Source organism: Euprymna scolopes, chromosome 39 (genome assembly GCF_053919585.1).
Source record: "Euprymna scolopes isolate OS-2025 chromosome 39, ASM5391958v1, whole genome shotgun sequence".
NCBI classification, from domain to species: Eukaryota; Metazoa; Mollusca; class Cephalopoda; order Sepiida; family Sepiolidae; genus Euprymna; species Euprymna scolopes.
In genome coordinates this window covers 33,665,310-33,687,769 of record NC_136520.1, presented here as the reverse complement: position 1 = coordinate 33,687,769, position 22,460 = coordinate 33,665,310, and the positions used below count along the sequence as shown (strand labels likewise).

The 22,460-nt window shown below is 34.4% G+C and overlaps 1 protein-coding gene across 3 annotated transcripts in view; it reads left to right on the top strand.

Moving 5' to 3' along the window:
* Positions 1-22,460, top strand: part of LOC145263728 (nostrin-like) — a 605,851-nt gene that overhangs the window by 151,298 nt on the left and 432,093 nt on the right. The window contains exon 2 of one of the 3 annotated variants that reach the window (XM_080120701.1): positions 17,466-17,530. The exons of the other annotated variants lie outside the window; for them this stretch is intronic. Coding sequence (XP_079976827.1) covers positions 17,466-17,530 — 65 coding nt within the window. The remainder of the gene's footprint in view (positions 1-17,465; positions 17,531-22,460) is intronic. 3 annotated transcript variants of the gene reach the window in all.

The window sequence follows — 22,460 nt, the reverse complement described above, 5'->3', positions numbered from 1 at the left end:
ACTAAACTTAACACATTAGTGTATTTGTTTGTAAAACCTACTGAGTAATCTTCAGAAAATGAAGTATTTTTCCAAAAACATTTTGTGTCGGTAGTGGGGAATTAAAATGAAACACAGTAATATGGAATTTGATAATGAAGCAAGGGTTGTCTAATCACTAACTGTGTAAACGTATTTATGATTAAATTTGAAAATCCTACTGAGACTTCGTTAAAAAATGTCATAATTTTTCTTACAATTTTAGTGCCGATAGTGACGAAGGAAAACACCCAGTAATATTGAAATTTATGATGAAGCAATGGTTGCATAATTCTTAACCAAGATGATGTATTTATGCACTAATTTGGAAAGTCTAATGATCTACTTTCTAAAAATTGTTTCAGTTTTCTTAAAATTATGTTAGCCTTGGTGGTATGAGAAATTATTTAACATGTTGTACAATAGCTGTCGATAGTATGTGAAATTGTTTCATGTATGTATTTTAATTACCCGTCCGAGGGTAGGTAAAATTATTTTAAATATGTGTTGTATATTACCCATCCCTACAAAGGAAACATTATTTCTCATATATGGTATAAATTACTTATCCTAGATAAGGTACAATTATTTGATATGTGTAATACCCGTCCTAGAGTAGGTAAAATATTCTTTTGCTCGAAAAAGCTAATGATACATAGACATTAAAAATTCCTCTATCCGAAGAATAACAAATATGTTAAAAATCAACTTCAATTTTCTCATTGTTTATATGGTCCCGAGCAACGCCGGGTAACCCTGCTAGTCTATAAATATAAAAGCGAAAATGTATGTATGTATGTGTGTTCGCTTTTTCTGTGTGTCTACAAAAGGCTTTTTTCAGAGAACCGGTCGCTCGCTTCACAACTTTTTAAAACTTTTTATATCACATATAAATCGTAATATCTCACAGTTAACAACGAAGCTCGCCTGTCTATTTAATTTGGTCGATTTCGGGAAGATAAATATTCAACATTTGTCGCTCGCCGCATGTGGGTTAATATTTTTCCTATAACATCTTGGGGGGGAAAAAAAAAGCGTTCAGCAGTAAATGAAATCCCGCAGTCAAACTTGACCTCATTAACTCATTAAAACGGGCACCTGCCAAATCCAAGTAATTAAATAAATTCAAACGTGTTTCCGTTAGCATGTTGTGGTGGGGTAATGGTTAACGTCGCATGTTTTTTTTTTTTTTCACACTTTAATTTACAACTTTGCCTCAAGGGTTCGGGTTCGATCCTCATACTTACTTTTTTTTTTTTTTTTAACCCCCACCCCCGGATTTCCACACACACCTCCAAAAACCCGGGCAACGCCGGGTACCCCTCGCTAGTCTATTATATAAAAGGCAAAATGGGTGCACGCATTTGTGTAAATGGGTGCACGCATTCGTGTAAAAGGCTTTTTTTGCCGGGTTTCTCATGTCGGTTACTATTTTGGAGAAGTTTCCTTATACTCTCTAGATCCTAATATCTTTAATTTGTAGATGGACGTCATCTCTATCTTTATTTTGATCGACTTTTAAAAAATTCCCTTGTCTCGAGTGTTTGTTTGTCTTTCTCATATAAATAAAGCGAAACTAATCGAAGCAAAGGCAGCATCTGCCTGAAATTCCAGGCTGGGACGTCTTGAAGGTGATTAGCTTTGATCAATGTGGGGGAAACCCTTCATATCAGACAATTGCTGTTCATTTGGACACTGCCAGAGTTCCCCCATTTTGGTGGGTAGCTGGTTTTCCCCCAACATCATGGGGAAACCAATATGGCAGAAAGCTGAAAGCTTAACTGGCCTACAGCCAGACTTAAGTGCACAATTTCATTTTGCTATCCACTATGGTTGACATTGCTAAATTTCAACGCTTTACACTTCCAGTCGCGTCTTGGCATAGCGGTAAGATGTCAGGTTTTCTTTCACTTTCTTTTCCGCCTTCACGTTACCGGCAACGCTGGGCACCCCCGCTAGTTATTAATAAAAGATTAAAGTGGGTGACTTGCTTACGAGTAAACCGAAATACTGATCATAGATAGGAGCAGGCAACAACTCTAATATTTTTAAGATGAGATTGTTTTTATAATCATACTAGCGAGGGGTACCCGTCGTTGCCCGGGTGTTTGGAGGTGTGTGGGGAGGGGGGTAAAAAAAAGTAAGTATGAGGATCGAACCCGAACTGTTGAGGCAAAGTTGTAAATTAAAGTGTGGGAAAAAAAAAAAAAAACGTGCGACGTTAACCATTGCCCCACCGCGAAATGCTAACGGAAACACGTTTGAATTTATTTAATTACTTGGATTTAACAGGTGCCCGTTTTAATGAGTTAATGAGGTCAAGTTTGACTGCGGGATAGTATTCATTTACTACTGAACGCTTCTCCCCCCTCCAAGATGTTATAGGAAAAATACTAACCCACAAATTAAATAGACAGGCGAGCTTCATTGTTAACTGTGAGATATTACGATTTATATGTGATATAAAAAGTTTTAAAAAGTTGTGAAGCGAGCGACCGCTTCTCTGAAAAAAGCCTTTTGTTGATATACAGAAAAAGCGAACATACATACATACATACATTTTAGCTTTTATATATATATATATAGATAGATAGACGCACATTAGCGTTTACATAAATTTGAAAAACATCAACATTGAAAATCAATCACCCGTCACTGAAAATGATAACCTAACTAGCAGGCCGCCTGGTGTTGCCTAGTTGTAAGATATGTTTAAATATAGTATTTTAATTCATGCAGATTTCGTATTTATTATAGTCAGTTCCCCATCGCTTATTATATTGTACCCAATATATAGTGATTTCAAAAGTAAAAAAAAAAATGACTTGAGTGCCATCAGCTAGAATCGAAACTAAGACATACAGCCTCATTCGCTACCGTCGGTATTAAAAATAATGACCCGTGGTGTAGTGGTTAGAGTACTTGGAAAAAACAATTGTAAAAGTGATATTCTCCTGAAGGTTGAAGGTTCAATTCTCAGTGTGGGCAACCAAAAAATACAATTGGGAATTACTTAGGATCTCTATCCAGTCATGGCTGACAGAACAAGAGCATGAAGTAAATAAAGGGATCCGCTTGAAATTTCGTCCAAATTCCCGAGTTTGACAGAAACATTCTCAAGTTCGACAAGAAGGTCGGAGGTTACGTCGACTGAAACGTTGAGGAAATGACACTCAAAATGAGAGCAATAGTCTGATGAATCCAAATAATAAAAAATGTTGTTTAATCTATAAGTGTATATTTGCGCATGCATAGAAGAGCACTTTATGCCTGCTAAGTTTCAATTTTTTTTTTTAATTTTAACCCCTTAGCAGCTATTTTTACTGACTAAAGGTTCAAATCCCCTATATATCAAATTTCAAATCTATAGACCCAAAAATTGACAGGAATTTGGTAGAGACCATTCCTCTGATAGACAAGGTCACTTGATATATAATAAATTTGAAGTAACCTGAGGAAAAAATATTAATGACACAAGAGAAAGAATTGTACTTTTATAAAAAGAAAAGATTGAATTTTGTTTACATTCAAATTTTATCAAATTAACCCCCACCAAAAAAAATCCGATGGAAGAAGGAACAGGTGATTTTGACGAAAGTTGACACCCTACACAACTTTGCATCATTGCATCACAAGTGCATTTGAGAAGTTTTATTACCACAAGCTGAAAGGCCTGCCATATAAAATCAAATATAGGTTCTTTGATATGACAGGGGCGCATTTGAGATAAATGTTTCTATTTAAAGCACAATTGCACCATGATACTTGACTTTTGTGTTTTAAACTTTAATTCAAGCCATTATATATAAAAATAATTTTTATAAAATCAATAGTAGGTTCTCTACAGTGCAATGTAGACTACAATGTATTGTGAACAAAGTCACAGCAATGAGGTATGTGCACTGCGATGGGTCCTCAACTAGACTAGGCAATCAAGCAATTTGATTAAAAAATAGGCGATTTAAAAAAAAAAAATCAATTACAATAAAAAAAAAAATGGTGGTGCGAAACATTCGTTAATTATTATTCAGTCTTGGGTAACGTCGAGTCTCCTTGCTAGTTATTACTATTATTATGAGTATTATTATTTACGAGATCTCCCACGGGTAATCTTGTTACATCACTACAGTGTGGTATGAGACTACCGGCTCCCAGAAGTCGTTCTATCGTACAATCGTACTAGGAAAGAAAAAAAAATCAATGGTCAGAAAGCTGAACTCTATAAATTGCTGCAAACGCGAAGGACATAATTAATGTAAACGTAAAGATAAGACTACCTTTGTAGTTGTTTATTTGTTTTGTGGCTTAAAAGAGTTTACGGAGAGAGGAATACTATTAAGTAAAAGTGCAGGGTCGAAGAGGAAGGAAATTAATCCTCTGCAATCAAATGCCCGAACCCCCCTCTTCCCTCAGGCTAGATTCGCATTGAATGCAACTCCGATCTGTGAGAAAGTCGATAACTTTGCCCAAAACAGATCTGGTTGACTGCCAACTTTTGGTTAATCTTATTGACCTGTTGTAAAAGTAATAAACAACAAGACACCCATAGTTTTGGAATTTTTGAAATGAAGTTTATGATATTTATTTATTATTAAACATTTTCCTTGCAAGCTGCAGAATAAGCACTAACATGGCTGAATATCTTCCAAGCCCTACGATCTTGGACTAAGGTGTTCGCTTGGTTTATGTTTATTTTATATGCAAGAGTGAATGGTGGCTTTGTAGAGGTATAGGATAGTGGCAAGCGTGAGAATATTTTCTGGTAAATTTGCATAATATAATATTATCTTCTGCAGATTTTGTGATTATATTTAAAAAGAAAAAAAGACTATTTAAACTTTTAAGGAAAATAGTCACTTATTGGTCCCCTGACAAAGGAGGGATTAGACCTAGTAATTCACTCCCGTTTGTTCGTTCGTTCATTCACATTTTTCTCAATAACCATGCCTTGGATTTTGGGGCCATTATAGGGGTAAAATTGCCCCTAAATCGTTTGTTCGTTCATTCATTCACACTTTTCTCGATAACCACTCCTTGGATTTTTTTATTTTGCACAAGCATTAGTCATGGTGAAAATAAATTTTTCACTCATGGAGGAGGACCCCGGATGCTTGGCTTGTTTTGTTTCCATTGGCTGCATGCATCCCTGAGATGGAAATTCATTATTATTAAACGTTCTCTATTAACTGCAGAATATGCATTAAACATGGCTGAGTATCCATCAAACCCTACAATTTTGGACCAACTTGTTTGTTTGGTTTATATTTTTATATCCGTCCATTCATAAAGATTATCTATTTTTATTTTGATCGTCTTTCATTTTGATTGTCTTGTAATTTGCCTTCGATGCATATTTTGCATAGTCCTACACTGGAACACTTAATCTCAAGACTTTATATTTTATGACAGAAGTTATTGATTGGATGCCAGTGAGTTTTTCAGTTTTTCAATACTGATGTGATCAGATAGTTTATGATCAGTAAAGAAGCACATTATAACATGTATAAGCCAAAAAAAAAAAAACTATCTGCTATCTAGGGTTCGTCAGCAGGTCAATGATGATATTTGGGTATTTAAAGTGCTACAAGTAACCCGACTGTCAACCATTTCCCTTATCTCTTGTGCTTAAATCTAACCTCAAATTCCATGAACAGTTTCTTTCCTAAAACTGTCCACCTGTGAAACTATACCATGGGACTGCTTTCCAGCTGACTACGATATGGTTGCTTTCAAGTCAATGTAAACAGGTTCTTGTTCCTATTTACTTGTCTCCCCACGAGAGCAGAGGTAGACATAAGGTCGGTCTTTGATGTGGGGAAAATCCAGCTCCCCAAAATGGGGCACTCTGGAAAGGAACGAAAATAAAAATTACCTCAATCTAGAAAGATTCCTTCTCCACTGATCGAGGTCAGAAAAGGCGAAGTGTAGTATCAGAACAGTTACTACACAAAAAGGCCAGGCTCTTGTTATGCCGTCCTCTTAAATAATCAAATTGTTGAGTCATTTACAGTTGTTTCAGTGTAGAAATGATGGTTTTGTTGTTGTTGATTGTAATAATAGTTTGTTTTATTCCTGCTGTAAAATAAAGATATTTTTGTAAAATATATAACTTTTCTTTTTTGGATATTCCTATAATGATATTATTATGAGAGAGGACAACAACGTTATTAAATATGTAAATAAAATTTCTGTGTGTTTGGAGAAAATATTATATTGATTATGTTCAAATGATATCATTTGAATATAATCAATATAATAATAGTTTCTCCAAACACAGAAATTTTATTTACATATTTAATAACACTGTTGTCCTCCCTCACAATGTAGCCATAGCTGTTCGGCAATATAAATGTGATAAAAAAAAAAAAAAAACTTTCTCATTTATTCATTTAGACCAGGAGTCTCCAAACTATGGCCCGTGGGCCGGATCTAGCCTGCCAAAGTCTCTAATTTGGCTTGGAAAACGTCTATGGAAACATAAAAATATTCAGGACAAATTTTAAAGAAGGGAATATGTTAAAATAGTGTTTTTTTTTTTTGTTTTTTTTGTTCAGAAAATGATTAGAAGAATACAAAGATACATTAATTGAAAGTACTTCTTTGAAACTCCTTGGCCTAACGTTCACAGGGACATGAGTTGGAACAGATACATTGAGAGCATTGGCAAGGCTGCTGTGAAGAGGGTGGGCTCTCCCTACTGTGCTAGAAATCTACTTATAGAGGTACAGGATACTTCTAGGCATAAGGCCACCATTCGGCCGAGTATGAAGTACTGCTATCACATTTAGGCTGGTGCATCTACTACTAGTCTCTCACTCCTGGACAGAGTTCAGAAAAGAGTTGCCAACCTGATAGGTCCTGAACTATCATCTAAGCTTCAGCCTCTGTCCCATTTATGAAATGTTGCATCCCTCTGCCTGTTCTACAAGTATTTTAATGTTGAATGCTCCAACGAACTACAAGCACTTGTATCCTCTCGACGTGAATACCCCCAACAAGGAGCAAAATACCACCCCCTACACAGTAGAGATCCCTAGATGTAAGAAAGCCTTCTACTCTAATAGTTTCTTCCTCAGAATTGCTAGACTTTGGAACTCCCTTCCGGAAATCTGCTTTCCCAACTGTACTGACATGCAGAAGTTCAAGTGTAATGTGAACAAACATGTTGCTGCTCATCTCCCTTCATAATATCCCTGCAACTTATGTCCTCGATAGTAGCTCCCTACTTCAAAGTTGCACTGTGCCTTGTTTGGGGTGAAAATAGAAAAAAAAAAAAAAAAAAAAAAAGAATGAGGTTTTGGAGAACCAGTTTCACTGAAAAGTAAGCTTAATAAGCAAAACAGTAAAAATCACGTCATATTTTTTCATTTTATTTTGACCCGCTTAGCTCTAAGTTAGCAATATATGCTCCCCCACCCCACCCCATCTTTCGAAAACTTTGGAGACCCCTGATTTAGATTGCTAGCAGAAGCCTGGTTTCTAAAAACTTTCCCTTATACATCTCGGTCAAAAAGAAAAAATTTCTTCCTCAAAATAATATATTTTTACTTTAAATTGCAATAATTTTTTTTTTTTTTTAGTACATTATTCAGGTTTGTGATGAGTATCGTTATTGGCTAATAAAAAACTGGAACACTTTAGCAAAAAAAAAAAAAAAAAAAAATGTCTAGTGTAAGATTTGAACACCGAATGATGGTATGAAATATTGGAACTGAAGATGAATGCTTTATCTACGCAGTAATGAATCAAACAAAAATATTTTATCTTTTTAAGCAATTGTGTGTATGAGTTTGGTGTATTAATACAAAATTAAAAATCTGTTATACCTCGCCATATAAATCTAAAATAATTTGATTTTTTTTTTTTAAAACATAAAAATGTTCCGTTTTTATTAATAATAATAATAATAATAATAATAAGATAAACCATATAGTAAGTGAATGTAGCAAATTAGCTCAAAAGGAATACAAGAACAGGCACGACCAAGTAAGAAGGGCAGTACACTGGGAATTGTGTAAAAAAAAACTGCACCTCGAATGCATGGACAAATGGTATAAGCATAAGCCAGCAACAGTAATTGAAAATGAGAATCACAAAATCCTATGGGATATGGACATACAAACGGATGAACCCATCCAAGCAAGAAGACCGGATGTTGTAATAATTAACAAAAAAAAAAGTCCTGCCAACTCGTAGACTTTGCTGTTCCAGCTGACCAAAGGATAAATATCAAAGAAAAGGAGAAACGGAGTAAATACACCAAGCTGGTCAGAGAGCTGGAAGGGATATGGATGATAAAAGAAAAAAATCAAGATAGTACCTATAATAGTAGGAGCACTAGGAACAATTCCCAAAAAGTTTGAAAAAAGAATGGGAGAAATTGGAATCAAAGGAATGGCTGGAAAGCTACAGCGAATAACAATAATGAAAACAGCTGAAATATTAAGGAAAACCCTTGAATGCGGAGACTAATACACATAAGCCACATGCATGGGCTACACAAGCTACTGCAGGGACAAAACATGAAGAAACGTTATATGGAATCAAGAACATTGAAGATACATATCCATGTTCTCTATCTCGTCCCCCATCCCTTCCCATTACCCCCCCCCAAAAAAAAAGAATAATGCCAAATAGCCGAGAAGGGTAGAGGAGGATAGAAAGACTGAGGAGAGAACACTGACCAGACCTCCACTGGACAAGTGTGAAGAGAACTGGGACCTTGGGGAGGCTTATTGCCACTCAAATTCCAGTAGAGACCAGTGGCCACTGCTAGCGGGAAATCAACGGTAAACGGCTGTTGCGATAATGCAAATTCATTTGCAAATGATATCAAGAGGTGGAGAGTACTGGGAAACTGGGGAGACTTGTCACCCAGCTTCCAGGGAACACCACAGGTTGTTTTCAAGGAGAGATCCTTTATGACCTATGTGAAGGCTCCTTGTGAGCTGCTAATAATAAAGGATGTCAAATTCATATAATGGTTAACAAACAAGCTTGACTTGTGTTTCTTTACTTATTTTTTGATACTTGTTCAGTGTATGACGCCCAGAAAGGAAAAAGAGAGAGCACGTTCGAGAAGACGATCACAAGCACGATCACATGAGGGACATCACAGCGGTAACGAGAAAATGGGGAAATATCATACAAAAAAAAAAAAAGCAAGTTGGAGTTCTTTTCTATTCTTGATTTCTTTTGGTTCCTGTGCAACATTACACTTTCATCTGACAATTTAATGAAAGGTACTATGTAAAAATTTATATTATTAATTACTATGTAAAAATTTTATTATTAATTACTATGTAAAAATTCAATTAAACTTGAAAATCTTATCTAAAAAAAATATCAGTTCGTAAACTGCAAAAGTACCATTTTTCTTACTAGTAATAAAATGGTTCAGATTATAAATATTCTAGTAATAGAAAATATCAAACTGGAAAGAGAACACTAAGAATGTTTGTTTCTAATGTTATTTTTTATGTATATTTAATTTTAAATAATAGGTTTTCAAAAAAGATTCAAGAACTTCTAATATCGATAAGGACATTGCTTGCAAGTTGTTGATTCCACATCTGTTAGTTTGACTTTTAGATGAATAGTTTAACTGTGATACTGCAACATATCTACGCATAAAAATGACTTTGCTCTTTATATATACACTAGCGGGGGTGGTGGTGGGGCATCTTTGCCCGGTTGTAAAATATGCTTAAATATGATATTTTAATTTATCCAGATTTCGTATATATTATTATTATTATTATTATCATTATAGAGTTGTGATTTCAAAAGTAAAAAAAACATTATTTAGGTGCCATCAGCTAGAATCGAAACCGAAACTGTAGCATTCAAAGCTGGTGACGTTACCACTCAATGTGACAGGCATATAAACGGATTAAAAATAAACTAAGATGAATGTACAAAATGTGTAACAATTTTTTTCAATTTTGACTCATTTTTGACCCCTTAAAAACAATTTTAACCAGCTAAAGACCCATAAAAGAACGGCCCATAAAAAATCCAATCATTTGAGGCCCCTAGCGCCGCTCTGTGACTTTTAGTTTTGAAGGAGATAGTTTGAAAATATGGAGACAGACAGACAGACATATAGCCGTTTATATATTAGACTAGCAGGGGGCGCTGGGTTGTAAAATATGCTTAAATATATTTTAATTTATGTATTTGTAATATATACATTTGTAAAATATGTAATTTATCATTTCATATTTATTTATTTACTAGCCTGAGTGCTCGCCGTTACCCAGGTATTTGGAGGTGCGTGTGTTGAGCTTTAAAAAAAAACAATTGTAGTAGGCAGGCAGGATCGAACCCGTCACATGAAGGCGAAAAAGAGAATGGAGGGGTTTGCAAAGGGGTTGGTTGAGCACCTAAAAAAAGGAAAATTGCAAATGCAAAAAAAAAAAAAAAATAGTAGTAAACAGGCTGGAACCCGTAACACGCCAAGCAAAAAAGAGGTGAAAAAAAAAAAAAAAACGGTCTTACCGATGTACCTACCATGGGTGTGACGTCATGGGCAGTTGAAATAACGCCTTTTATTCGATGTCATGGACGCAAGGGTTGAATGACAAAAATCTACTAGGTAAAATTCAGTTCTAAGTGACACTCTTCTGGAGGTTGTAGGTTCAATCCTCAGTCCAGGCAATACTAAGAATACAATTATGAATTACTTAAGGCTTCTACTCAGTCATGGCTGATGAAACGAGATTATGCTGCCCCCACGAATTAAATAAAAGGGTTACATTTGAAATTCCATGCAGATTCATAAGTTTGACAGAAAGATTCCCGAGTTTGACAAGATACACCTGAAGAAGATCAAAACGTACAATAACACTCAAGATGAGGACAGTAGTCCGAATAATCTAAATGAACATTCATAAGTTTTGTGTTGATTCATATAAATGGATAAATATTAAGAAGAGGAAAGAAAGCGATCAAGACAGTTACCCAGCCACCCCCTCCTTCCTTTTTCTTTTCTCACTTAAGCCTGCTGGTAAGAATTCTAGCAGGTGATGTTAGTTTAAGAAACGATTTTAAGTATTCATTTTAAAAAATTAAATTAATGTTAAGCAATTGCTGCTAATATCAACAAAACTATTGCATGTATATAGTGAAAATAGGACAATAAAATCACAAATTAATAATTCCAAACATCAAGTTGTTATAAACTGTTTAAAAATTATATAAATCAGGCATTCAAAGAACTGTCTTTGAATCAGTCATTTCCATTTCAAAGTATTATATTGTATTATTGATTTAAATCAGTGACGCTCAACCTTTTCTATCTCATGGACCACAAATCATAGGAGAATGTTGTGTGGACCACTTCATTAAATTACTGAAAAATACATTTTACAAAATCATTTATTTATTAACCGTGATCAAATCAGTTTTTAGATTTTGCAAAATAAAAAAAAAATGTTTAAAAAAGTTGTAGTTAATGCGATCCCTGTTCTTCGTGCTTTTTAATCAATTCTTGATAATCAATAACAAACGTTTTATTTAGTTTCAATTTTAGCATTCCTCTTTCATTAACATTCAGTTTGTTTCTTTTTTTGTAAAGATGTCAGCAACAGCTGAAAAGCCTGTTTCTACTAGCCATATCACCGGAAAAGATAATATGCTCGGCTCAACTAAGTCATAAATTTGTGGAGTTGTTGATTTTATTTCAGTATATCCAAAAAATCCTTCATCTTGAATTATTTTGGACAACTTTGAATTTTCTTTTAAATCCAAAAGTTCTTGAACTACTTCAGGTTCCATGGTATCTTCAGGTTCAAAGTTTGTTAAATCTTAAAACCACAAGAAGTTGTGTTGATGAGTTCCTCATATCTTCTCTCAAAATCTTTCTTCAGTCCTTCCAGATGTTCAGCATATTCTATGACACATTCTGGGCTTGAGTTGATGCTATAAAAATTTTTAATGATAGAGCTTGTCAAGTTGTGTTTTCCAGTATTTCAACTTATAAAATCTTGAATCTTTTGTAAGCAAATGGCAAAGTTAGATTTCCTTCCTTGGAGTTGCAAATTTAGTTCATTTACAAAGTTAAAAATGTCACTGAGATAAAATATTTTTGATTTAATTGCATTCCTGTTCAGATTATCCAAAATTTTCTGAGCTTTTGTCTTTTGTTTTTTAATTGAGTCAACAGATTCAGATTTGAATTTTAAGAAATCAAGTACAGCTTGCCACATACTAAAAAAATCTATCAAGACTGTTACCTTTGAAGAGCCACCTAACTTCTGTTTGAAAGAGCATTTTTTTAAATTGTTCATCTTCACAAAATTTTTCACATAATCTGTCATTAAAGGAATTTGTTTTTATAAAATTTATTCCTGATATACCCGCATTAATAGCTTCCTCCATATTGCCACCGATATTTTTTTGCTGCCAAATGTTGCCTGTGAATAATGCAGTGTACATGCATAAGATGAGGAGCAACAGTTTTCATTTGTGTTACAAAGTTTTTAATCCTGCCTGTCATGGATGCAGCATCATCTGCGCTGATTTGAATCAAATTAGTTAATGAAATATTGTTGTTATTCAAATAATTGTTTACTTTACAATAAATGCCTTAACGAATCTTGTTTTCCTGACTGCTGGAAAACCGCCTCTGTGGTACCAGTCTTCAAGAATTCTGGTGAAAGAACTGACCCACTAAATTATCGCCCCATTAGCCTCCTCCCGCTTTTCGCCAAAATATTTGAGTCCTTGGTTAATCAAGCCCTAGTCCAGCACCTAACGGCTGCTAAACTCCTGACTGACAAACAATATGGATTCAGGCAAGCCCGTTCAACAGCAGATATCTTAACTGTAGTTTCTGAACGTATATACCGTTCATTGGATAAAACAGGGGAGGGTAGAGCGGTGGCCCTCGATATATCTAAGGCTTTTGACAGGGTATGGCACGATGGTCTTCTAAGGAAAATTAGATCATATGGAATCACTGGAAGAATTCATAATGTAATTAAATCCTTCCTAAGTAATAGAAAAATCAAAGTTGTCCTCAACGGTCGTACATCCAAACAATACGACATAAATGCGGGAGTACCTCAAGGGTCTATCCTTGGACCTCTATTATTCCTGATATTCATAAACGACCTCCCTGATAAAATTGTTTCGGAGATGGGTATATTTGCCGATGACACCACTCTCTATAACAGATATGAAGGGAAAACAAATGAACACATATCCAAGGAAATGACCTCCAATCAGTAGTGGAATGGGGACAAAAATGGATGGTCACATTCAATGCTGCTAAGACTAAGCTTGTTTCCTTCAATAACTACAAGAAACCTTCTCTACCACCAATAGCAATGGCCAAGAACACATTACCTTAAAGTACTTCTTTTAAACTCCTCGGCCTAACGTTTACAGGGAATATGAACTGGAATAGATACATTGAGAGCATTGCCAAAGCTGCTGCAAGGAAGGTTGGTTCCCTCTACCGTGCTAGAAAACTACTTACGCCTGACAGTATCCTATACCTCTATAAGGCAACCATTCGCCCATGTATGGAGTACTGTTGTCACATCTGGGCTGGTGCATCTGCTTCTTGTCTCTCGCTCCTGGACAGGGTTCAAAAAAGAGTCGCCAACCTGATAGGTCCTGAACTGTCATCTAGGCTTCAACCTCTGTCCCATCGACGAGATGTTGCATCCCTCTGCCTGTTCTACAAATACTTCAATGGTGAATGCTCTGACGAACTGCAAACACTTGTACCTCCCCGACGTAACTACCCCCGACAAACCCGACAAGCTACTAAGTCTCATCCCTTTACAGTAGAGATCCCTAGGTGCAAGAAAGCCTTTTACTCCAATAGTTTCTTCCCCAGAACTGCGGGTCTTTGGAACTCCCTTCCGGGATTCTGCTTTCCCAACTGCAATGATATGCAGAAGTTCAAGTGTAATGTTAACAAACATCTTTCTACTCATCTCCCTTCATAATGACCCCGCTAATTAAGTCCCTGATAATAGCCCCCTGCTTCAAAGTGGCACTGTGCCTGGTTTGGGATGAAAATTGAATAAAAAAAAAAAAAAACTTCTAAAAAGATGTCTCTTCCACTTGTTCTCTGACAAACTAAAAAAATAGCATTTCTTCTTTGATGTCATTCTGATATACAAAGCTGACATATGAAAGCAACAGTGCTTGATTATGAATTGTTGTTTCATCAATTTGTATAAAAAAATTTTTTTTGGAAGAATTTCTATTAATTTATCTTGAACATATTCGGTCATTTCATCTTGCCTTCTCGTTACCATTGCTCTTAACAGAGGTATTTTTTCAAGCACTGCCGCACCTTCTTTGCCAATAAGGTATTCAACATAAGTTAGCATAGCAGGTTTAATCAGTTTTTCTTCATAACCTTGTGGTGCACCTACTTTAGCAATTATTTCTGACACAATATAACTAGGCTTTAATGTTTTAACCTGAAAAACATTCATTTTTGTGAAGAAAGCAACTAATTTTACAAGTTGAGCTTTCATTTTTAACTCAAAATATTTTTCCCTCTACCAACAGATAATGGATGCTTTGTTTTCTAGTGAATCTTTAACTTTGCTTTCTTCATGGAATCATTGCTCATAACAAAACCACATTGAATACGAACTGGTTTATTGCCATAAACTTGTTTGACAAATCTTAATAAAATGTCTCACTTTTATTTATTTATTTATTTATTTTTTGCAGCATGACCTTTTTCTGCTGCCATTTTCGAAAATCAAAATTGTACAATTATAAAATTAAAAAAAATTATAAAATAAAACATTAATAAGTAATGAAAATTCTTATATATATATATATATATATGTATGTATAAGGGATGGGACGATTCCAGTATTTTTACCGATCCCGATACAATTTCCGAGTCTTTCTAAATCTTTATATATTTAACTATAAAGTTGTTATTTTTCACGATTACCGTAAAAATATGTTAAATGTGCAGATATTTTCTTAAACATAAAGGATACACTTGTGAGGGATGATCTACCGATTTTAGTTTTACTTATAGGTTAAAATCAACAGATATTAAAGTGTTCAACCAGTCATGTCGTCACTAGCATTTTTTCAAGTCTAGCGATCGACGTGGGGACATGACAAGTACAATTTTTTTTGTTTTTTTGTGGGTGTGGGGAGAATTACATTTGAAACTTAGAATAACGATAAATTTAATTAATTTTTATGAGACCATTCTGTACTTTCACCTAACAATTTTATAAACAGAACAAACCCCAAAATATGACAAATTCATTTTTTTTTTTGGGGGGGGGGGTTACATTAGAAATATAAAATGACGAAAAAATTTCATTTGTTTTTGGAATTAAGTTTTGGTAGATTTTTTTTTTTTTTTTTTTGCGATTGCACAGGCATTCGCTGCTATTTTTATTAAAACAAAAGTTGTAATGATTTATTTTTAATTATTGTTTTTTGTGTGTGTGTGTGGGGGGGAGCCTTTCCAGTGCTCAATATCCAGAGAATAGTTTCTTCTCTTTGTAGCCCTTCTGCCGAAATATCTGGTGGAGAGGGTATCACATACTTCTTTTTGGGGGCGATTACATTTACAGGTTTTCATCTGTTCTTTTATTTTTGTTGTGGGGGGGGGGTATCCACGTTGCCCATGATGAAAATGATTAGTATACAGGTGTGTTTCAAACGGAACTTCATGTCAACCAAGGCAACACTGGGTATCCATGCTACTATATATATATATATATATATAAATGAAAGTGTCTGTCTGTGTGTCTGTCTGTCTACATTTCCCTACACAATAACTCTGAAAATTTTCAGTCTACAGACTTGAAATTTGATATACAGGGTATTGAGATTTGGGAAAATCTTTGAAATCGGTTTTCAGCCAGAAATTTGGCTGTTAAGGAGTCACAGTTCAACGATTTGACCTTTGAAAACTCTACCAAACTCCTCCGCTAATTTTGGGTCTAAACACTTGAAATTTTAGATATAGGTTCCTTGGACATGGATCTAACTTAATAACTTGATTTGAGCCCAAAACAATAAATGTTAAGGGGTTATAATAGGGGTCAAAGTTAAAAAAAAATTGACCACTTCAGTCTCTACCAAATTACTTAGACAATTTCTGGTTTAAACATTTGAAATTTTACGTAAACAGTATTCAGCGATAGGGCAAGCTTTTTAATCAGGTTGAGTCAAAAATTTTCTAAAAACATTTCTTCACCGTCAACTGGACACTTTTCTACGAGGGGGAGGGGGGAGTCGCTTTTTTCGCCGATATTTTTGAAAGTCATCCTCTCCTTTTGATTGTCTAGGCTTAATTAAAAACCTACGTCACTTCTGGTTTGGTGGTGGTCGTAACAGCAAAGACGTCAGGGGTTTTTCTTTTCTTCCTTTGCGGTACGGGTTCAAGCCTGCCTTCCTACTACCACTTTGTATTTTTTTTTTGCTTAACATACACCTCTAAACACCCGGGCAATGCCGGGCACCCATGCTAGTGTGTGTGTATATATATATATATATATATCTAGAATATATATCTTCTAGAATCAGCACTCATTTCAAATACTAGCATCATCACGCAGAGAAAAGGATTCTGCAATTTAGCCCCCATTATCTCTATATAAATAAAATGAGCTCATTTTTTCCCGTCGGATTTTGACCTTAATAGGATTAAAAATCAAGATATTTCATGCAAATATAATATGCACAAACGGCAGAACAATATCTGAGGTGTGTTATAGGCTTATTATTTCTCAAATTCCTCGATAATCTTAGATTTCTATACTTTTTCTGCTGAGAAGTCACGGCCAAAATCGGTTAAGATCAATGGAAGTGGTAAAATATTTTCTCTCTAATAAATTCCTCCTACCCCTGCCACCACTTAACACCGTTTGGGGATCGTTCACAAGGAACAGTTGAGAAGAGAACACCGGTTTGGCTTCGTAGTGCTTTCATGTGAAGTTATTTAAAATCACTAAACTAAGCTGCAGTGCTCTGTGGCGTAGTGGTTAGCGTGTTGGACAATTCACATTATATTTTCACGTTCGCGCCGATCTACCGTAGTCGTTTTTTTTTTTTTGTTTTTTTTTTTCCTAAACAACTGGAATGGACTTTTCTTGGTGGCCGAACTGTTAACGTTGCAGATGTTTTTTTTTTTTTTTTTCACACTTTATTTTCCTACTTTTACTCATGACTCCGGGTTTGATCCTTCCTACTTACCTACCATAACATTTTTTAAAACTCCCCCCCCCCCGTCCCGGAAACAAACACTCGGGCAACGCCGGGTACCCCCGCTAGTAGGAAATATAATAATCAAAGAGTAAAACATGAATGTAGATCCTTATTTATGCTTGTTTTACGATTTCTCCATTGTTAACTATTCTGCACTTTTATCAACTTTTTCTTTAAAACAAACATTTGAAAAAAACTATGAATTTGTTCTTCATTTTATTATTTTTCAGGTAAGTGTTCGGACATTTTTTCTTTAATCTATCACCAACAACCTTGGCTATTGCTATCCAACAAGGTCAGTGCCATTTTAAAATGTTTATCTTTTATATTTTTTTATTCATTTATTTTCTTTATGGTGAAAATATGATAAACTGAAGCGTTAAAAAAATTATAGACAGTTGTTGAGTACGTGCACATGTATACATGATGTATGTGCATATATATATTTGTAGTCATCGACATACAGTCCTGTTTCGTTGTATCACAACTCATTAATGCTGCTAGATTAGCACCTCTCTCAAGCCAAGGATTGAACCTAGAACCGTCGTGTTGGCAGTCAGCAGTTCTCCCACTCCACCACAGAAGCAATGCCCGCAAATAACCTGTCCGAATGTCTACTTAAACAAACATCCATCTACCACTTTTACAGTGCTCAAACCGCCTGTTTGTAAACAAACAAATATATATACGCTTTTCCATATTAGTTATCTAAGTGTTTATGAAGCATGCGATATCACTGCGCTGCTATATGGGTCAGAGACTTTAACAACATATAGAAGGCATCTAAAACTATTAGAAAGATTTCATCAAAGTTGTAGGTGTCGGAGAATACTTAATATTAACTGGAAGACTTTAACGTCTGACACTATAGTTCTTGAACGATCAAATAGTACCAGTATAAAAGTGAACATCATTCAAAATCAGATGCACTGGGATGGACATTTGGTTAGGATAGCAGGCAAAAGATTTCCTAAACAACTGTTTTATGACAAGATAGGGGTAAAAGACCACAACATAAACCCAGAACCCCTAAAAAGGTTTGAGGATTCTCTGAAAAGCAACTTGAAAAATACTTGAGACGGATGTACATAACTGAGAAACCTAAATGAAAGATTGATCACTGTGGAAAAAAACCATCAGAGAAAGTTCAAGAATTTTTGAAGAACGGCGTGTAGATCTTTTGTTAAAACATGTTTTAAGAAAGGAAGGCGAAAATATAATGTCTGGGAAATTAGAACCGGAACTGAAGTGCACTGTATGTGGCAGATACCGTTTGTCAAAATTTGGTTTTGTAAATCATTTGAAATCACCCAATGACAGGAATGACAGTTGTCTAAGGAGGCTATTACAGCCGGCAATGTTAAGTTGTCATATTTTTGGTTTAATCTGCAAATCTAGAACTGACACGACATTCGAGGATTCACAATATTATCATGCGAACACCTTTACAAGAAGGAAAGTTTTTATGTCACATATGTGTACTTTCATGTAGGACTAAAACTGGGTTAAAAAGTTACCTATGTGCACACAGTTGCACAATACTTAACTGAAAACTCAATACAACCAAAATAGGAACAACCTAACCACTGCATATCTTTTCATTTACATTTTTATTTTATTTTATTTCTTTTCTCCATTTCATGGACTTTTTACACTAAATTTCTTCTGCATATATGATTCGTTTTCATATAATGCAGTTTCAATTTATGCCAGTACCAGCAAATTCATAGCTTTGCTATAACTATTTGCTAATATCTTTTCTCTGATGAAAAGTATGCATTCTTTGAAACTCTGCGGATTAAGGAAACCTTAATATTTCTATTTGAGCATCATGTTGAACAATGAATTCTTGTAAATTATCATTTATAGTCTTTAATTGTTCTTTTATACATAGACTAGCGAGGGCACCTAGCGTTGCCTGGGTGTTTGTAGGTGTGTATATTGAAGGGGTTGGTAGATCAAAAAAGAAAAAAAAAAGTTTTGGTAGGAAGGTAGGTTCGAAAACAAATTGCCCGGGGTAAATATTAAAGAAATGAACAAAAAGAAAATGGTGAAAAAGTTTTGGGAGAGAGGTAGGCTCAAACCCGAAGCCTGGAGGTTAATAGTCTGATGACATAGCATGACGCCACGAAGCCAGGGACTTTAAAAAGAGTGGAAAATAAGCATTTAAAAATGAAGGTGGTTTTCTAGGTCAAATCTCATGCCATAGCAGCAACAGGATCAGAGAAAACGAATTCACAGCGCGAATTTTGTTGTAATTGTAAGATAAAAGTGGCCAAAATAAAAGATATTTATGACATCGTTTCATAAGTGTTAGATATTATGATCTGTGTAGCATGTAAAAAGTTATCAGAATGAGCGAGCAAGCCGAGAAGCAGCCGGAAAAAAGCCTTTGGCGGGCATACAGAAAAAATGCCCACACAAACACACACACATTTTGTCTTTTATATATATATAGATATATTTCTGAGGAAATATACTATTTCCTTATAATGTATACTAATCCTTATTTAAGAAGCTTAATGTAATTACCGAGCAATATAATGAATGAATGACAAAAGTCTTTATTTCAAAGTTCATGATGTTAACCATCTTACAATTTATTCCTTTAATTCAGTTGACATTTACAATTGTTGAGTTAAGGGCAAAATAGATTCACTGATTGATATAATAATTAAGTGATTGATTTTATGCTACGAAACAGATACTGTCAAGAATTGTAAGTGTCAACTTAATTAAAGGAATAAATTGTAAGATGGTCAACATCATGAACTTTGGAATAAAGACTTTTGTCATTCAGTCATTATATATGATATATATATATATATATATATATATATACTGTGTGTGCAAAATGAAGACTTCCAGACAAGGTATTGATGGCAACAAAAAGTGTATTTCATTTTACGTTACAATTGTTTCAATGTCTAGTTCGACAATTTCAAGCATTATATCGTTTGAAAATTTTCAAAAACCAGCATTGTTAAAAACAATAGAAAGCTACTGTTTTTTTTTTTTTTTTTTTTTTTCTTTTTTTTTTCAATTTTCTGTATTATCTTTTTTGTATATACATCGAACGTATGGATGTATGGTCCAAACTTTTTTTTTCAAAGTGTCCGCAGTTTTAATTTTTATGTAATCATCTGCACATCATCAGGAATGTTACAAACATAGTTAGGTTTTTTTTTTGTAGTAATTCATTTATATATACTTTATTTAAACCTGCACGATCTACTGGATTCTCTCTCTCTCTTCCTCTCTCTGAAGACAAAACACTAAACATTTATTTCCTCTCTCTCTTGCTTGCCTAACAATTTTATAGCTTTTCTAAAACAAAAAAAAGCTTCTATTGAGCAAAAACAAAAAAAAAATAATGAAAAATTCTTGAAAAAAATAAAAATTACTTACATCTAACAATTTACGGTTAAAAATAAAACATTCATTTTTTTCTTGAAAAAAAATAAAAATTGTTGATAAATAATTTGCAAAAAAAAATATTGAAAAACAATAAGCAAAACATTTATATTCAGTCACTATACACTAGGTTTTTCTTATTTTTATTTAGTCTATTTCTATTTTTTTCTTCCAATTTGTTTGTTTTGAAATTAGTCTGCTTCTGTTACTGCACTCGGCTTAATCTGATGATTGCTGGCCACACACGATCCATGATTGATGGGATCCTGAGAATCCGGGTCAAATTCTGCAAGATTACCTGTTTAGATATTTTCCATGTTTTGCTTCCATACCTCAATTGACAGACCTGCATGCGTGTTTGCAAGTTTTTTACACCCATTACCTACACTACAGTTTTAATGTAAATTTCATTATGTAGGGAATTGAATTCGATTTTTATTTAAATTTTTTTTCTGGTCTGATTCACGAGATTGTGCACAAGTGTTAAGTATTTTTTTTTTTTTTTTGAGGGGGGTGGAATTTGTACATTAGATCAACCTCCACAATATTCTTTAGAATGACTATTTTTATAGATTTTCGACTATGCTGATTAAGAAAATCTCATTCAAATTTTGTAAGGATAAGTGTTTATAGAGTGATATAAAGATCTGTATTATGCACTGTAATTCATTGGCTGCCAGGTTTGTATGCATGCACGACAAACAAATCTACTTCTCTCCTACCAACTGCCAATCCACATTTTTTTTTAGCATTTGCGGGTGGGTATGCTGACGATTATCACAGTTACATGGAGAGAATTATTTTTCCATATCCTCCCCCCCCACCCCCAATAAAAAGGGGGTTGTCTACTCCAAAAGCCGTTCGTTACATGGAATGTTGAGGGTGTCTATTCCAAACACCGTTCTTAAGATGGGGAGGTTGGTGGTGTCTATTCCGAAAGCAGTTTTTAACATGGGGAGTTTGGGATGTCTATTCCAAACGCCGTTCTTAACATGAACTTAGCTTAAAGAAGTGAAGTGAAAAAAGTCGTAATTGTTTTGTTTTTAACATTAAAAAAGATGACAAAAAAAATGGAATTTAATTTAATACTATTGGTGGAAGAGTTGAACAACAAATGAAAACAGCTAGGACTGCTATCACTGATTTCGATCATTCTAAACAGTTCATATACAGTGAGAATCCATAACCTCTAAAACTTCTGTTTTTACTTTCCATCATTATTCCAATGGACCATTTTTTGTACTTTTATTAATTCATACAGATTTATGCATTCCTGTAAATTGCTTTTTTTTAAAATTCAAACAGTATCTGTATGTTATCGCCCCAAACCATCACTAATCGCCAGTGAAAAAGCCAGATTATTTCATTTTGGCCATGGCAATTGTTCAAGGACGGCAGTCACAACCAACAACAACCATACTTTACTTTTTTGCAAGGGAGGGGGGATTTCCACCGGGTAACGCCAGTTAACAGGTCCTGCTAGTAGTTTCTATTGAAATATATATATATATATTGAAATATACATATACAGCTTATATTGAAGAATACATATATAGTTGATTTTGAAATATACATATATATAGTTTACTAGCAGGCTGCCCAGCATTGCCCGATTGTAAAAATACGTTTAAATATAATATTTTGATTAATGAAGATTTCTATATTTATTATTATATTATATTGGACCCAATATATAGTAATGATTTAAAAAGTTCTTTAAAAAAATGACTCGTATGCCATCACTGAAAGTCGAAACCAAAACGTTTAGCTTACGATTTACTTTTTTCTTTGACGTTAATGCCTGAGCTACA